The 20,010-nt window shown below is 40.3% G+C and overlaps 1 protein-coding gene across 8 annotated transcripts in view; it reads right to left on the bottom strand.

The window, feature by feature from the left end:
* Positions 1–8,097: 8,097 nt before the first annotated feature.
* nap1l4a (nucleosome assembly protein 1-like 4a) overlaps positions 8,098–20,010 on the bottom strand; it is a 60,444-nt gene continuing 48,531 nt past the window's right edge. For 7 of the 8 annotated variants that reach the window (XM_039017081.1, XM_039017078.1, XM_039017076.1 and 4 more), the window contains exon 14: positions 8,098–9,866. In XM_039017081.1, the coding sequence (XP_038873009.1) occupies positions 9,828–9,866 (39 nt within the window). In that variant the 3' untranslated portion in view covers positions 8,098–9,827. Of the gene's footprint in view, positions 9,867–11,630; positions 11,670–20,010 lie in introns of all 8 variants that reach the window. The other variant, XM_039017075.1, reaches the window with a different exon arrangement.

The following is a 20,010-nucleotide window of genomic DNA, read 5'->3' on the forward strand; positions in this document are numbered from 1 at the left end:
CTGTTTACTTACAACCTCATGCTAATCACATTAGCCTATGTTAGCTCAACCGTCCTGTTGGGGTTAAATGTAAATCTAAAATGGAAATAAATTGGGATTTTTTTTTCCACCATTGATCTACACAACCTACTACAAAATGTATAAGTGAGAGAATAAAAAACAACTGAAATGTATCAAAACAAGCCTTGATTGCAAAGGTCTTCACACCCCTTGCTGTGTCACATCTAAATAAGTTGATTAGCAAATATTTTCATGAAAATCACACAATTTGTTGAGGCACATCTGTTTGCAAAAATAGTGTTTGTCATGATTTAATAACTACTTCCCCTGTCATTGTAAGGTCACTCAATTGGATAGGAAATGTTAAACAAAGATGCAAACTCAGAGACACCAATGAGCATTAAACGCATGTCTGGGATACATTTTTAGACAATGGTAACTAATCTGTGGATGGCGTATCATACCACCCAGATTCTACAAAGATCTGGCTAACCTTCCTAACTGAGCTGCAAGAGAGAATGGAAACTGCTAAGGGACATCGCTATGAGGCTAAAGGGATAGTTGGAGATTTTGGCAATTTTGGCAATTAACTCATGGATACCATATTTATGTCTCTGCGTGCAATTTGAAGGAAGTTGAAGGTAGTTTCTGGAGCTATGACTGGAAGTCTATGGCACCAGCTAGCTAATTGCACTAACATTGGCTGATCCCATAGACATTGTGCTTACGCTAGTTAGCAATATCTCCAGAAACTATATTCAACTTCCTTCAAACTGCATGCAGAGACATAAAAATGGTATCCATGAGTTCACCTGACTCTGGGTAAGTAGAAAAAGTGGAGTTTTGTAGTGTTCCGTAGGAAAACAGTAGTGTTTCCAGTAGTAATATAGTTTTTATTACTTGATGAAAATAAGTAGTCAAAACATTACAGCTTTACTACACAGGCTTATCAGTAGTATTTGTTTTTAATTGTTTGTATAGTGAATAAGTAGTCAAAACACTACAGGCAGACTACACTGGCTTTTCAGTAGTGATCAGTAGAGTTATGCAGCTCGTGGCTGCACTTCCTGTGTTCATGACCGCAGAAGAAGACGAAACAGGACGTAGTTGGTTGTGGTTAGCTAGCTACTGTTTGACGTTCCCGAATGTAATCATCTTTCATCCTTTGTCATCCTGTCTTTCATAGACCTTATGCTAGCACCATCTGTAAGTTTCACTTTCCTTAATGTTTTATTTATACTTTCATGTCATTGTTTAGCCGTTTTATATAACTTTTTACCATGTCAAAAAGATTGTTAGCCAAAACGGTCTCAGCCGTTAGCCGTTGTCATCGAGATGTAATGTGTTTAGCCTAGTAGTTTACTTGCTAGCCCCATTGAAATGTAAGTACGTGTTTGTATGCAAAGGTACAGTATTTTCATATTAGTATACTTACCCATTCTACTTACCTCTTTTGACCTGTTGCCAAGGAGGCAGGAGGCCCTCAACAGAGGACTGGAGGCCATTGTTGGTAAGATGGACATTGTTTATCAACATTGTGTATGATTTTTAATGGCTTAAGTTATCATTGGTTGTCTCTTGTGCTTTTCTAAAAAAAAGAAGTTACGTGGTGGAGAAATGTGGCTGCAACAAAAAATAGGATCTGAAGATAGTTAGGTCAAAGCTGGATGAAGACAAGGCCTCAAATGGATTAAAAGTGTTGTAATTAATGAATTTAATAAATGTAATGAATTTAATACAAATAAATTGCACTTAAGTTTGCATAAGCTTATTTCTTGTTTGATGAACATAGAGGAATTGAGGAGCAATGTGGATGTTTTAAGTAGTAGATACCAACAAGCTCAGTAGTTACACAGTAGTCATTATTTCATGATTTGAGTAGGAAATATTTAGTGTTCACCAGTACTGAAACGTCCCAATTTATCACTCATTACTACTAAATTACTACATACAGTGCCGTCAGAGAAAGTATTCACACCCCTTTACTTTTCCCACATTTTGTTGTTTTGCAGCTTGCATTTAAAAGAGATTAAATTGAGATTTTGTGTCACTGATCTACACTCAATACCCCATAATGTCAAAGTGGAATTTTGTTTGTAAAAAATTAACATTGAAATGTCTTGAGTCAGTAAGTATTCAACCCTAAATAAGTACAGGAGTAAAAATGTGCTTAACAAATCGCATAAATTGCATGGACTAATTCCGTGTTCAATAATAGTGATTAACATGATTTTGGAATAACTACCCCATCTCTGTACCCCACACATAAAATTATATGTAAGGTCCCTCAATCGAGTAGCATATTTCAAGCACAGATTCAACCACAAAGACCTAAGAAGTTGTTCAATGCATCGCAAAAAAGGGCACCGATTGATATAAAAAAGGCAGAAGCTGAATATCCCTTTGAGCATAGTGAAGTTATAAATTAGGCTTTGGATGGTGTATCAATACACTCAGTCACTACAAAGATGCAGGCGTCCTTCCTAACTCAGTTGCTGGAGAGGAAGAAAACTGCTCAGGGATTTCACCATGAGGCCAATGGGGATTTTAAAACAGTTACAGGGTTTAATGGTTGTGATATGAGAAAACTGAGGATGGATCAATAACATTGCACAAGAAGCATTGCCTGATGTGAACCATGCCTCGAACAAAAGAGATCTTAGAAGACCTAAGATTAAGAAATGTTGACTTGCATAAAGCTGGAAAGGGTTACAAAAGTATCTCTAAAAGCCTTGACGTTCATCAGTCCATGGTAAGACAAATTGTCTATAAATGGAGAAAGTTCAGCACTGTTGCTACTCTCCCTAGGAGTGGCCGTCCTGAAAAGATGACTGCAAGAGCACAGTCAGAATACTCAATGAGGTTAAGAAGAATCCTCGAGTGTCAGCTAAAGACTTACAGAAATCTCTGGAACATGCTAACATCTCTGTTGACAAGTCTACGATACGTAAAACACTGAACAAGAATGGTGCTCATTGGAGGACACCACGGAAGAAGCCAACGACTGTCCAAATAAAAACATTGCTGCACGTTTGAAGTTTGCAAAAGAGCATCTGGATGTTCCACAGCGCTACTGGCAAAATATTCTGTGGACAGATTAAACTAAAGTTAAGTTGTTTGGAAGGAACACACAACAATATGTGTAGAGAAAAAAAGGCACAGCACAGCACACCAACATCAAAACCTCATCCCAACTGTAAAGTATGGTGGAGGGAGCATCATGGTTTGGAGCTGCTTTGCTGCCTCAGGGCCTGGACACCTTGCTATCATTGACGGAAAAAATGTATTCCCAAATTTATCAAGACATTTTGCAGGAGAATGTAAGGCTATCTGTCCGCCAATTGAAGCTCAACAGAAGTTGGGTGATGCAACAAGACAACGACCCAAAACACAGAAGTAATTTTGACAAAAACAATGGATATACAGTATGTTGTCCTAAAGAGCCATGCAAAGTTGGTAGAATCGTATTCAAAATGATTTACAGATGTTATTGCTGCCAAAGGTGCTTCCACCAAGTATTTACTCTGAGGTGCGAAGACAAACACAATCAAGACATCTTTGTTTATTTGTAATTCATTTAAGAAATGGTATGTCAGTTTTCTTTCACTTTGAAGGTAGGTTGTGTAGATCAGTAGGAGAAAGTAATCAAATGTAATTTTTTGATGTCATTTTAAGGCAGCAAAATGTGAAAACTCTGCAAGGGGTGTGCAGACTTTCACTAGGCACTGTATGTGTGTATGCCTTCCTGTGTGTTTGTGTGTGTACTCATCCCTCTGTGAGTGTATATTCATCCCTGTGTGTGTGTCAGTGCTAGTGGCGATATCTGCTCTCAGAGGTAATGGGCTCTTTAATATGCTGTCCGTTGAGGTCATTCAGATGTGAACAGAGCTGGCTTCAGTAGCATAAAGCACCTTTATACTCTATTCCCGGTCTCTCTCTTTGCTCCCCTCTTTGGGTCTTACCAGTTTCCGACCCCAAATACAATCACGAGCACACACACCACCAAAGCTCAAGTGAAGCATTGCCAGATAAACCTTGCTGCCAAAAGCTGAGGCTGTACTGTGATGATGGTTGCAGCTGCAGCTGGGAGGAACACAGGAAGAATACGCCCTTACACTCCTGGCTGATGATGAGAGGAGGGGAAATACAGGAGAGTAAAAGAGCTTGGGTGTATCTCAATACTCTAAGAGGGCTTCCCCTCCATCTGCACTGAATTGGATGAGAAAAAACTGGAATGGTGGAAGGAATGAAATACCTGGTATTGGCCTTCATCATATTTCCACATTGTGACAGTTAACCTGGATTGAGAAAATAGACAAGATCCCTTCAGTGTCTCTAGAGGATAAAGTGTTGAGTTAACCCCAGGATAGGCAGACTGACTGACTGCCCAGACCAATCCCAACACAATGGCCTGGGTGACCTAATAACCCTGCAATTTCTGACTGGGCCACTCCTTAAGGCTTGGCTGCGCGCACGCACACACACACACACGGTGACCACACAGTGGCAAACACAGACACAAAAAATGCACACGTATATAAACACTCCCCAACACAAGGAACACGTTACCACGCCTGTCCGGTGTGGTCTCACACAGACTAACTCAAACACATTTCCATTGTAACCCAAAACACACACACACAAACACCTGATGTGAAACCACATCAAACTAGTGCATGTAAGAAGCGTGAGATGACTGATCTCCAGGAAGACAAGAACCCTCTGTCCTCTTTTCTCTTTTACTGGGACTGAATGAGCTCTGGTCTGATTGGAGGCCAGCGAGACCAACGGAGCCCTGACCCGTCTCACTCCCAAATCACACCTGGCTCGTGTACCTTAGGCACCAAACAGAGAAAAACTAACTGAAACAGGCAGGGACTACCTGGACCAAAAATGTGGAATGTTTTCCTTGCGTGCCCTAATAAACACAACGGTCTAATTCATGCGATGTGAGTTCATACCACAGTTCCGGAAGCGTAGTAATGACATGTTTTTTTTACCTGAAAAAGTCCTAAACTGGCAAATGTCTACCGATTAGACTAGTGCAGGCTCGCGTCTATAACAAAAGCAATCGCTCACACTGCAATAAGAGAAGGCAAAGATGTCTGTTTTGTCTCCAATCAAAATCCTCAGGCAGATTCTTCATTTCCATCTCCTTGCCTGGTTAGTGACTGGACGTTATTAGTCCCGTAGCTCAGACACAATCAGGCTTCTTGTTCCTGGCTGATCTACCACCAGTCCCCCACACCATGAATAGGGCCTTGTTTACAACCTCAGATGTCAACCCAGAGAGTAGCAGTAAGAGAATGGGGGTTTCAGCTTGTGGTTGGTTGGCCTTGGAGGCCAGAAATCCCCACTCATTCTGTCCAGGACAACAACCCTCTTACTCCCCTCCTCCCAACTGCCTCTTCTGGTTAGCTTATCCAATATTAATACTGTACAACAATGCAGAAGTCTATTGCTCATGGAACGTTTGACTAAGAAATCAGACAACGGTCCAAAATAGCGTGAAACTGGGCAGTATCGGAACTTTACAACAACAAATGCTTGCCCGAATGATATTTTTTCTCCAAACATTTACTGTAAAATGTTACTATTCCATATCCTACCTCAGCTTTTGTAAAGATAGTGTGTAGCACCAAACACACACACTTATGCAAAATACACAACCCCCACCAACTTTCAGGTGTTTATTGGCAAGGCAATTATCACTTCAAGAACCAGTCCTCACGCTGCAGAAAACACAGGTTTGGCACTTCACCCATCCATCTTCAGATATTTCTGAGCCCTCAAGCCATTATCTCCCAGAATGCATTGGTGAAGTCTCACAGAGGACCTTTCAAGCATATTATATCAGCCAATCAGAATTAAGAGATTCCTGGCATTCTAGATGCCTAGCTGTTTGCCAGACGCATGTCTAATTCATCTACACTGGATACCAGTCTCTTTCTGCTTTAGTCAACTCCTTTGTCCTCGGCTCTTAGGCCACATCTTGATAGTCTAAAGTGGCTTCCTCTGCTAATCTTCTTGGGGTTAGCTGAAATCAATATGGAGATTAACAAGCATGTTCCTTCATATTAATTCAAGTGTCAACAAATGTCTGTACTGGCAACCATCCACCATATAGACTAGATCTTCTGCTTTCTCCGATCAGTAAAGATGGACAGGCGACGAGGAGAGGAAACCATTTCATACTATTGAGATGCAACCATAGTTTGGGGGGGGTTCCAATACTTCCACTACCTTGACAGAGTCAAGACCGAGACCAGATGTGAGTGCAATTCAAGACCATGATTGTAATTTTGTCAGTTTGACTTCAAAATGTCCAGTATTTCTGTGTTCATATTTCAGAACATGTGGATTCTTTAGACATTCAGAATAGTGAAAAAGTATTATTTTCAATTATGTTCAGATTAATCTCTTCAGTTTTTGTTGTAAAGGAAAGGGTTAACACCAAATTGGGGGGGGGAGATCAAAATCAGGAATTTTCTTAGCTAGCTAGATGTATCTCCCCAGAGACCAGCTAAGTCAGCCATTGGCTGGGCCATCAGAAGCTAGACAAAGGCATGGTCACTGCGCAATACCAAGCAATAGTTTTCCCACTGTCTATTTTGTTTATTTAACTAGGCAAGTTAGTTAAGAACAAATTCTTATTTACAATGACGGCCTACCGGGCGGAGCACAGTGGGTTACCTGCCTTGTTCAGGGGCAGAAGAGCAGATTCTTACCTTGTCAATCTAGGGGATTAGATCCAGCAACCTTTCGGTTACTGGCCCAACGCTCTAACCACTAGGCTACCTACCGCACAAAAGATAGCTAGCTTTTCTTGTCCCTTTTCAAGAATAACTTTCAACAAGTTAAGTTTCAAATAATCATCTGGTGAGTGGAACTATTTTAATTTTTTTGCAGCGTGCTTGCTGTTAGCCATTTCTTTGAAAAGAACGCGTGTGAAACACTGCTGCATTTAAAGCGGAACTAAAAACATTTTAGCAATATGAAATCTTAATACAATCTGTTCATATACACCACCAGAAAGAATGACACTTAAAAAATATATATATATGACAAGCAACCACTTAGATATGGTCATTTTCATAAATTCTTATGTTTGTGAATTATGTATACTAAGGCATTTACGAAAAATCTATAGCAATATAGAGTGGGAACAATTAATAGACACGGTAGTAAAAAAAAAAAAACTTGTGATGGTCTAAGTCTACAACGCTTAAACCTCATCAATCTGATTGGGCGGGCCTGTCTCTCCACCCATACGCACCTGATGCAATCAGCGCATGACGACCAGTTAGCATTTACATTTACTTCTTTCCTACCCTACCGGCTACCCATGTCATTCTTCTATGAGCTGCTCCATGCCAAAATCAGTTGAGAGCTGAACACTCTTGCTGCCTGCAGATGATATTCAGTTGAAACTAGGCGGTGTGTGCAGCGCGCATGTGAATATGGTTCACATTTTGCGATTGTGTAGGCTACTTTGTGCATGATTACTCTATTGTACTGCATAATTGATAAGTCGTATACCTCAACCACACTACTTTGGTAAGCATCAGTAGGGATTGAATATACGCAATGCCCACTGGAAAAAAAGTGGCTATCCACTACACCACTGGCCCTTTGTTTTACAAAAAGTGTACGAGTGCACTGGTATTACGGTTGCTGTCACAAACCTGTCACACACTGAAGGCCTACAGGTTCGCCACTGCATAAGCAGGTCTATAATAGTTTCTTAACAACCTTTATATCTGTTTAAAGAAAGGAGTATGTATATATATATATATATATATATACACACATATACACACACACACACATATACACAGCCTGGCAGAGCTGTTTTATTTAATTTTCTAGTACAAATGTATCCGACACCGAGACACTTTATATGTGGTCTCGAGACAAGTACTACCAGTAGATCGCTACTTTATTAAACACAGAAGGGACATTTCATAACACCTGCATGTGTAACGCAGAGCTTAATGTAACAGTATTCAGTGGTACAATTACTTTGAATGAATGTATATCAGATATTACCCACCCACTGCAATAAACATGGCTGGAGACACAAAAACAATTACCGGAAACAGTCTGTCACACAACTTTAATAGAATATTAACTAATTCTGTACAAATTGAAAATAATATTGCGCAAGTAACAAATTGTGAGGAACCAGATAAGGCCATTTCTAGCACAAGGTCCAATTAGGTGGGGAGGATGAAGACGTCACCGTGGCTTCAAGAGATCGGTCCTTTCAAAAACGAGGGCTCTACAATCTTTATTTAAAAAAGGGGGGGATATGTGTGGTAAAGCACTGTAACGATGACCATTGCTACCACGCTGACCACCATACCAACCAGCATCAACGTGCTGATAGGATCAAGTACATGGGCAACCGGTTGTCTCACGTTTGGGGAGACATTCTATAGACAAATATGCATTCTTAGGGGAGTAATACATGTTTAAATGTCATGTTAGCAGGAATATGGACAGAACATGTTTGGTGGTGGAGGGGTTGGATTGGTAGCCTTCTGTAACGATGGGCACTGTTTATGATGGCTGCATGAACTGCCACAACACCTCAACCTTCTGGCCCAATTCCAAACTTATACACAAACACCCTTATTTCCTTCCCCTAACATATATCCGAGGACTGGATAGGTATGTTTTATGTTCTACTAACGTTAAGCTTTACCATCTTGTACTGCTATCCTTTTTCTTGGTTAAGTGGGTCGTGACGATGTGTAAATTGCACTTTCAAACCAAATAACCCTGTACACGTATCCGCAATACGGTAATAACTCCACCTAAACCTCTAAAAAGGCAGGATTGTTATAACATCAACTATATAATACCTGTTATATTGCTTAAACCTACAAGGTCCTTTCAGATCAGCTAAAAGGGACGAATAGGGATTTAGGAACGATAGGTTTAGGATCATGCCATCGTTTCCAAATGTATTAGAATGGCTGACCATGAGAAGTGTAGCCATATTTTGTTAAGCCCTACGAGTCCGGGCACAGTCAAAGCAGTAGTGTGGCAAAAAATTCTCAAAACGCTTAAAACCATTTCACATATTAAAAAATACAATTTGGCAGTATAAACATGTTGTTAGTCTTGCAAAGCTTGGGAAAGAAGGGACAAATGTTTGTTGGGCATTTGCATGGTGAATGAGAATGGGCCTTATCTATTGTGAGTGGGGCCTAAAATACTTTCCCATAATGCACCACTTCATACAGCTGCATGAAACCAGAATAAATAGTCCAAGGACATGAACATTAGAAAATAAAATAAAATTGAGAGTAATACACCTTGTCTATTAAAAACACCATAAAGAAAGAAAAAAGAACTTGTCAGCAACCCCAGTGATGTATTAAGTCAAACCTGTTCAGCAATTTCCTGGTAAATTAACACTTATCTTATTGGCCTTACAAAACCCTGAGTAACTGATTTTCTGTCAAAACTAAAGTTCGGGATCCATCCATTCAATATTTTTTTTATTTGAATATTCTGAGGTTCTCGGCATTAGTCACCTACTTGTGAAGTAGACTAACTCTACGTTGCCGTGGTGAATTGTTTAAAGTCCAGGTCACTTCTTAATTGGTTATGAATGAAGCTAAAACAAAGAGGGCGGGGGACAGGACAGCAGAAAAATGGGCATGCATGTATTAAAAACACTGTTTGGTTGTGTTCTATTGCATTTGTATGAGAGTTCATAAGGGGCGGAGCCAACAGGGGCGGGAAGACCTGCTGATTGGATGAGGACTGATTTGATGGACAGCAGGATCTCGGCCAAGCTCCCCTGGTCACCACGGTTACTGCTGTTTGCACTCGGCAGGCTGGGGCTCTTCTTTCTGAGGGGAGGCAGGAGAGAGAGATGAGAGCTGAGGGGAAGGGTTAAGGGAGGAAGACGGCAGAGGGGTGGATGAGATTGAAGGAAACAGGCAGAGATAGTCAGCTAATTGAACTAGTGTCAAAAGAACAGATCAAGCCAAGAGGAGAAAAAGTTACGAAAGAGAGCTAGGAGACGAGTGAGAAGGGTGACTAGGGGAGAATCTCAATTGGGCTGGAATAAGTTTTTGACCAAGTAATGAGAAGAGAAAGTAAGCCTTTAGTGAGACACCGGGTACAACTTGAGAATGAAGGATAGAGCGGTACAACTAAGAAAAATAAACATATTGTAACGATTGAGTGAAAGCAACAGACTGGGTTCTGAAGAGACGGGAGTTAACCCTCTAGAGTATACCCCCTTATTTTAGGCAGTAAACTTATATATATATATAACACACGTACACATTGAACAAAAATATAGATGCAACAATTTTAGAGTTACGGAAATCAGGCAACTTAAATAAATTAAGCTCTAATCTATGGATTTCACATGACTGGGCAGGGGCAGAGCCACCGGTGGGCCTGGGAGGACGTAGGGCCACCCACTGGGAGCCAGGCCCAGCCAATCAGAATGAGTTTATCCCCCAAAAAAGTATTTATTACAGACAAACACTCAGTTTCGTCAGCTGTCCGAGTGGCTGGTCTCAGACGATACCGCAGGTGAAGAAGCCCAGATGTGGAGGTCCTGGGCTGGCGTGGTTACATGTGGTCTGCAGTTGTGAGGCCAGTTGGCTGTAGTGCCAAATTTTCTAAAACGACGTTGGAAGCAGCTTATGGTAGAGTAATGAACATTCATTTCTCTGGCAACAGCGCTGGTGGACATTCCTGCAGTCAGCATGCCAGTTGCACTCTACCTCAACTTGAGACATCTGTGGCATTGTGTCGTGTGACAAAACTGCACATTTTAGAGTGGCCTGTTACTATCCCAGGCACAAGGTGCACCTGTGTAATGATCATGCTGTAATAATCAGCTTCTTGATATGCCACACGTCAGGTAGATGTAAACACACTTGTGCACAAAATATTTGAGAAATAACCTTTTGTGCGTATGGAAAATGTCTGGGATCTTTAATTTCAGCTTATGAAACATGGGACCAACACTTTACATGTTGCATTTATATTTTTGTTCAGTATACTTCCATACATTTTTTAAAAACTGGTGCCAGGCTGTCTTGAGGCATCCTAGAGACTCACATCTTCGCAGAGGGGTCACAGTGTGTAGCCCAAACGATTCAGATGCTACAGACAGAAGTTGGCAGATCGGATGTACTGCAAGACCCGCAACGCTTGTGGGGATTGTAGAGCAAAAACGGAGAACACCGTCGTGTTAGCCATCTTTCCATAGAGCGGTCATAATAGTTTGTGGGTAAACCTTTTGGACGCTACAGACGTTTTCATGGGAAGAACGATTTTCGGGATGTCTCATGGTCTGATAAACAGATGCAGAAGGGTGACGTGGATTGAGATGCAGCCCATGCAATAACAAAAAACATCTCCAACTTAAAACGGACAGATTGATTGTTTTATTATGCTAATTCGATTTCCACAGGGCAGCGGACATCGACTCTAGGGGGTTAAGCTTGACAACAGAATGAAGGATAGAGTGATGGATAAAGAATTGTCTGGATAGAGAAAAGGAGAAAGGTTTGGATGGAGAGAATGAGAGAAGTGAGCCAAGACAGAAATACAAAGTACAGAATGCAGTGTCATTTTAATTTCTCCCTTACCTAGAAATGCATGGGGTGAGAATGATTGATTGCTTATGCCTGTAATGGGAGGTACAGGGGGAGGGGAGAGACAATAACAATGGTCAGGAACAAAACCAAAGGGTTATTCAGATAGAAACGCAATATACTGACGGGGAGTGATGTCGGATCTACATTATGCTGTATTATATTCTGTAAGGCCATACACGTTCAATTTACTGTATAACAGAGACCCCGCTTCACATAAAATAAAAGTTAAAAAAGCCAAATCAAATGATTCACTTCGTCAATGTAGTAGTTGGGGTTCGGTTTAATCGCAGTGAATCGAATCATGGTAATATTTTTTTTTTTGTGAATCATGAACAGTAAAACATTTTGTTTTGCTGTAACCTTTTTGATTGTGTTGCTGCAAAAACGTATTTTGTAGAATGCTTTAACCATTCAATTTATTGTACATTGCAACTCAATAGATGCTAATAGTCAGCCTGAAATAAACACTTCCATAGATCTATACTACCGTTCAAAGGTTGAGTCACTTAGAAATGTCCTTGTTTTTGAAAGAAAAACATTTTTTGTCCATTAAGATCACATGAAATTGATCAGAAATACAGTGTTAACTTGTTAATGTTGTAAATGACTATTGTTGCTGGAAACAGTAGATTTTTTATGCAATATCAGCAACCATCACTCCTGTGTTCCAATGGCACGTTGTGTTCGCTAATCCCAGTTGATCATTTTAAAAGGCTAATTGATCATTAGAAAACCCTTTTGCAATTATGTTGTTTCTCATGGTCTGAGTCATTTAAGTGTCTTTTGGCAAACTCCAAGCGGGCTGTCATTTGCCTTTTACTGAGGAGTGGGTTATGTCAGGCCACTTTACCATAAAGGCCTGGTTGGTGGAGTGCTGCAAAGATGGTTGTCCTTCTGGAAGGTTCTCCCATTTCCACAGAGGAACTCTGGAGCTCTGTCTGAGAGACCATGTTCTTGGTCACCTCCCTGACCAAGGTCCTTCTCCCACGATTGCTCAGTTTGGCTGGGTGGCCAGCTCTACGAAGAGTCTTGGTGGTTCCAAACTTCTTCCATTTAAGCATGATGGAGACCACTGTGTTCTTGGGGACTTTCAATGCTGCAGACATTTTTTGGTACCCTTCCCCAGATCTGTGCCTCGACACACACCTGTCTTCGAGCGCTACAGACAATTCCTTCGACCTCCTGTCTCGATTTTTGCTGTGACATACACTGTCAACTGTGGGACATTTTATAGACAGGTGTTTGCCTTTCCAAATCATGTCCAATCAATTGAATTTGTGCATAGGCAATACGGTAAGCTATCAGACAGATAGACGAAGGTGTGTGTAACGTCGTCGCTCTGAAAATAGACAACACTTCGTTTTTGTTACATTTGATTTTATGTGCCAACATGTTCCTAATTGGACAAGCTAAATGTGTACAATTTGCCAAATGGATAGCCTAGGCCAGGGGTTCAAACTTTTTCCCAAATATGATGAACCCCTGGTCGAGGACTCCCTACAAAAAAATGTGTGAAAGCGGCACAACTCATCCTGGGCTTAAGGCACAACATTGCACATCAAAAGAACGGTTTCAAAATAAAAAAGTCATATATAGCCTCTTTGCTGTGAGACGATAGGCTTGCCATTTTTGCATGTTTCAATTAAGCGCTTCATGAAAAATATCCGTTCCTTGTTGGCTACAGATGCATTTTGTTGGTCCAACATTTTACAATTTGGAACGGATTTAACTTGTTAACCGGTTAATGGTGGTCGGTTAAATTGAACGAAATGTGAAACTCTATTATTAATTTGCCTGACTCATCCTGAATTTACACTGAACAAAAACACAACATGTAAAGTGTTGGTCCCATGTTTCATGAGCTGAAATAAAATGCCAGAAATGTTGCATATGCACAAAGAATATTTCTCAACACAGAAATGCACACATCCCTATTAGTTAGCATTTCTCCTTTGCCAAGATAATCCATCCACTTGACAGGTGTGGCATAAAGAAATGATTAAACAGCATGATCATTACGGTCTGTAATAAAGCCGCCGAGTCACGCAAAATCCATAGATTAGGGCCTAATTAATATATTTAAATCGACTGACTTCCTTATAGGAACTAATCAGTAAATCTTTGAAATTGTTGCATGTCGCATTTATATTTTTGTTCAGTATACGTCCATTCATTTCTTCAACTTGTACCCAAACATAAAAAATAAAAAAAATACAAGTAAAAAAACATTCGCTTAAAGTCGTTATTTTTGACAGAGTTAATGAACAGCACAGCAATTGATAAAACAGGGCCATGTTTAAAACACAAGTGGTTCTAAGCTAGGGCTGGGTGGTATACGGCATTTTATGATATACCGGTATTGATGCACGGACCGGTTTGGGTTTTTAACTTTACCTTCTATAACGCTATTTGAATGTTTGGTTTGTTTAATGTGATACGACGTGTGTAATGTAGACTTTTATAGTTTACTTCGCTACTCTCTCCGCGCCGCTTTCCACAGACCTAGCCACGCCCCGTCACTCAAGGAAAGTCCTCAACCACGAGACACTGGCGTTCAGTCAGCATGGTCAATGCAGCACATGCAACAGTGTTAATGACAACGATGCTGTTATCACTTTGCTTCTTAATATAAATCCACTAGCGTTCTATAGTTACACCATTCGTTTGTGTTTCTTACATCTGCAAACAGCTAGTTTGTATTTTCTTAGCAAGTTGGGCCTAAATCTTGTTAGCCGCTAATGCTAATCGCTAGCTAGCAAATAAATGTACTGAGTCAGAGCTAACGTAATTAGCTATACAGCCCGATAATACCAGTGATGGTGTAGACCTAAATCAGCATGTTTGTGCAACAGTATCTTCTAAATCAAAAGAGGAATACGCAAAGCATGAATATGTAAGCTACAAGAAGTAGCTAAGAGAAAACATGCAATGTAGCCAAAGATTATTGGGTCCCCTAGGAAACACTTAACAATTTTGGTTTCTACCAACTGTATTCAAAGTGCCCACTATTATACTCTAACTATAGAATAATCATATTTCCATGACGCCAACAGTTCATCCAAATGTTCACCCAAAAGTCAAATAGCAATTGCAACACTTGGTTAAAAATAAGGCCTAGAAGTATAGAAATTATCTCAAATGAGTGCAGGAAATGTATGAAAGCGCTGAAAATTTTGGGTTGAATATTGAAGATATTGGATGAATATGAAACAATCTGAATGGAGAAAGACCCATTGAAAATCACTTAAAATGTATGCGTTGCCACCCTAGGGTCACGCACTACTCATAAAGCAAATGTAGCACGTTTATTATTCTGAGCTTGTCCATATTACACCAGGTAGGCAGTTACAGAAATCAGGAATGCAACAGGCTCCATCTGAGCTATTGTGTCCAACACACCTGTTATATTAGGCACCTACAGACCAAAAAAAGGATGTTATTATGATAATTTTTTTCAATGACATGTTTTGCTAAAATAAAGGTTTAACTTCATTAGCATACTGGTTATGTCCGGAATTTCAGATGACTGACATGCCCAACGTGAACTGCCTGTTACTCAGGCCCAGAAGCTAGGATATGCATATACTTGGAAGCATTGGATAGAAAACACTGAAGTTTCTAAAACGGTTCAAATAATGTCTGTGAGTATAACAGAACTGATATGGCAGGTGAAAACCGAGGAAAATCCATCCGGAAATAATTATTTGAGGTCACAGGCCATTTCAATGCTTGCCTATGGGATATACAAATAGGTAGGACCCAGATTGCAGTTCCTATGGCTTCCACTAGATGTCAACAGTCTTAGAAAGGGTTTTAAAAATAAGCAAGTAGTGGGAAAAACGCCAAAGTGTATCATTAGAAATGTAGTCTTGTTGGCGCGTGAATGAGGTGCACGCTCTTCGTTATTTATCTTCCCTATTGAACGTACTATTCTCCGTCTTAAATAGTATCGTTTATTTAGATATTAGAATACCTGAGGATTAATTAGATACATCGTTTGACTTATTTGGATGAACTTTACTGGTAACTTTTTGGATTCGTTTGTATGCATGTTGAACGAGTGGATTACTGAACCATTCATTGTGTAGCTGGGACCCTTGGGATTGCAAACAGAGGAAGATCTTCAAAAGATAAGTGATTTATTTAGTCGGCATTTGTGATTTTGTGACTCCTGTGCTGGTTGAAAAAGTATTTGTGTGGGGCGGTCCTCAGATAATCGCATGGTATGCTTTCGCCGTAAAGCCTTTTGAAATCTGACAAGGCAGTTGGATTAACAAGAAGTTAAGCTTTTAAACGATGTAAGACACTTGTATTTTCATGAATGTTTAATAATATGATTTTTGTATTTTGAATTTCACGCTCTGCAATTTCACCGGATGTTGTCGTAGGTGTCCCGGTAGCGTTTCATGCGCCAAAAGAGGTTAAGTAAATACAGGCATGCACCACATTACTACAATACAAAACAGCTCAATCAAGCCTGATGGTCTTGTAAGTATAAAACCAAAGCTTGCAATTCATTAAATAAAGAAAAACATGTAAAGGTAGCGCAATGGAATGTCACTGTGGTGTGAAGAATCCAATACTTTACCCTGTATGTGGTACAAATCACATTATTGTGGAAGCACCTCTTCTAAGAGTATGAATTAGGCTGTTTGAGAAGGTTTGAATCCTAAGCAACCTGCCTACACATAGTTTGAAGTACAATACCTACATAGCTACTGTAGTAGGTCAAAGCTGTGTGCTGGAAAACCTTGGTAGAGCATGGGTGGAATAGGCATTGTTGTTCCTTTTTCGGCTTCAGACTCACTTCAAACGTCGTTTTTGGTTTTTAATCCATGTTTTTTACACTGGAAGGTGATGAACAACATAATTAATCAACAAGGCCCGAGTGGGTGTGGTATATGACCAATATACCACAGCTAAGGGCTGTTCAATGCAACGCAGAGTGCCTGGATACAGCCCTTAGCCGTTGTATATTGGCCATATACCACAAACCCGAGGTGCCTTATTGCTATTATGAACTGATTACCAACGTAATTAGAACAGTAAAAAGTAAAATGCTGTCAAACCCATACCACGGCATCCAGCCAATCAGCATGCAGGGTTTGAACCACAGTTTATACAGCATAACACATGCTCTCCTTGTGAACCCTCACAATGGTATGTGTTTTATTGATTGGTAAGATCCCAGCTCATAATCCTACTGATCAAAAGAAAATTGGCAAGCCGAGGTGTGACCGTGACTATCATAGTCATCCACCTCGGTGGAAATTACTTGGGGGACACAAAGGGGACAGCCGTCGTGGGTCAGATGCGAGCTGATTTGGAGGTATTCATCTGAATGTTGGATGTTCCAGTGGGAGGAGGACATTAACAAGTGCATAAAGACGGCCCGGGGCCCGGTCAACGAGCTGGTGTTGGCATTTCTCAGTGACAGGCGCATGCCCACAATCCTCCACTGCTAGGGCTGTGGCAGTCACAAAATTGTGTCAGCTGGTGATTGTCAAGTAATAACTGGCGGTCTCAAGGTAATTGATCGTCAATTAACAAACACATTTAGCATCTCCTGGCTTCCACACATAGCCTACAAGCCACTGATGCTGACGTTTGGAACATCTACATTTTAAAAAGTTTAATAAATCCACGTAATATAGCCTACACCTTCACAATAAATCCATTATGTATTTTAGATAGGTCTAAAGAAACATGATATGAAGAAAATGTATATTTCAGAAAAACAGAATAGCATACTCAGAGTTGTCCTTATGTTATGTCCTGATCTGGCTATGGGCTACACTAGTTCATTTAGAAGACAGGATTTCCTTAGAATTCCGTGGCATTATTTTATAGTATGAAGAATACAATTGAACAAAGCTGAATAAAATAGAAAGGATATTTGAGGGAGTGTGCACATGCAGCTAGTCTGTGTTGAGCGGTTAACAAAGAAATAGTTATTCCTATATGCTTAGAGTGATTAACGTAACTTTAGTTGTTCTTCAAACATTGGTCTATATGTTTTGATTTGTAATACATTGTAAGGCTGCATGATGCGACTAATGATTTGAAAAAAGTTGCTTGAAAAGGTATGAGTTCTGCTTTGTTTTTTTGCACAGTCTGTCACTCATTCACAATTTGACAAGCACTTAATAATGCCTAGAATTTCACGGTGGCATCCCCTTTGTGTGGCTGTAATACATCCTAAAAAATCCATGCATTTTGCGGCCAGTACACCCTTCGAGGGCTGCGCGATCCATTACGTGATTGGCTCTCTCACAGGCTACAAGTGAAGAAAGACACATCAGGGACACAACTGCGCGCGTCCTTATCCAATTCCGAGGCGCATATTGGAGATATTGGAAGAACTGTCCACATTTACTTTTCGTCAGCCAACAAGATGAGTAGGCCTAACGAACAGCAAAAGCACTAGACTATGTCAATCTACTTATCCCCCATAGTGGAAAGGTCGACCTACTCTATTCTTTGCGAGAAATAAATATTCCAAACATAGTCTAGGACAGTTGTGGGATGCGATAGATCCCAAATGAATACAACCACTAGCATAAAAAAAAACCTGTTTTAAGCAATGAGCCTGACGCAACAAATGAGAACATTTAGCTTAAAATGTTGATAAACTATTAGGCTATTTCTTCACATAAGCACAGCAATGCGCAAACGGCAGTAGGATAAGCGCTAATGTCCATTTCCAATTATGCATGTAATGATTTACTATAAAATGTGAAAATTACCTTCCCTAAACTTGAAACTCACGCACAGCTTGAGGTGAGTTAAGATTAATGTGATTCATTTTAAATACGTTCTTTGGCCACTTTAGTTGTGATACAAACCTTATTGAAACATATAGGCCTATGGGCTAGGCTACATGAGGTGTGAGGCTATGATTCGGCATTGTTTCTTATGCTGGGCATCACTCACAAGTGACAATATATAATTCACAAGTGATAGGTTAATATTGTCACCCATCACACTATTCTTGATGTAATCTTGTCTTTACATATACTAAATAATAAAGGGGCAAGGGGGATACCTAGTCAGTTGTACAACAATGCCTTCAACTGAAATGTGTCTTCCGCATTTAACCCAACCCCTCTGAATCAGAAAGGTGTGGGGGGGCGGACATAATCGACATCCACGTCTTCAGCGCCTGGGGAACAGTGTGTTAACTGCCTTGCTCAAGGGCAGAACGCCAGATTTTTACCATGTCAGCTCGGGGATTCGATCCAGCAATTTTGTATAAGCAAGCTAACATTAGCTAGTTTGCTACATCGCCAATCAACATATGTTTGCATTTATAGATTAACCTCAGCTTGAGTACCACCATATAGCTAGCTATATACAGTAGCTAGGTTTGTTTGCATACATTTATGACTGGCAGCATGGTGCAAGTAGCTGTGTGGTTGCTGAACAAGCGATCCCAAACTTAATTGCTAATTAAAAATTCTGATATGTTCTGTCGCAGCCGGCCGCGACCGGGAGGTCCATGGAGCGACGCACAATTGGCCCAGCGTCGTCCGGGTTAGGGAGGGTTTGGCCGGCCGGGATATCCTTGTCTCATCGCGCACTAGCGACTCCTGTGGCGGGCCGGGCGCAGTGCACACTGACCAGGTTGCCAGGTGTACGGTGTTTCCTCCGACACATTGGTGCGGCTGGCTTCCGGGTTGGATGTGCATTGTGTCAAGAAGCAGTGCGGCTAGGTTGGGTTGTGTTTCGGAAGACGCATGGCTCTCGACCTTCGCCTCTCCCGAGTCTGTATGGGAGTTGCAGCGATGAGACAAGACTAACTACTACCAATTGGATACCACGAAATTGGGGAGAAAAAAGGGGGTACATTAAAAAAAAAAAATGTTTTAATAATAATAATAATATTCTGATATGTGGTTCTCAGTAACAGATGGACGGCTCATGACGAGGCGCAGAGTGTGTGGTGCACCTCCAATCAATCGATTAGCGAATATTTGAGATTGGTGTCATATTGGCTTACATATGATGGTAGGGAGAATTGAATTTAACACTGAGCTTCAACTAATGCCTATAATAGATGTGACAATAATATACTATTATTATAGCATAGTAAAATTATAAAAGTAAATGTAAAATATCAAACTGTTATTAGATCTAGCCTACTTGTAAATGTTCAACAAAATATTCATAAGCTGCCTATGAACTACAATTGGGATAATTTTCTTACAATATATTGACCTGAGAACTACAACATTTAAAAAATAAAATAAATTGAGACATGATTAAATGCAATAAAAACAATGAATGGTGCTATAAAAATGTAAATGACCTGTAATTAACACATTAAGTTTGACAGTCCTCGTTATAACAATGTTTTGTGAAGGGAAATAAT

This window comes from Salvelinus namaycush, chromosome 21 (assembly GCF_016432855.1).
Source record: "Salvelinus namaycush isolate Seneca chromosome 21, SaNama_1.0, whole genome shotgun sequence".
NCBI classification, from domain to species: domain Eukaryota; kingdom Metazoa; phylum Chordata; class Actinopteri; order Salmoniformes; family Salmonidae; genus Salvelinus; species Salvelinus namaycush.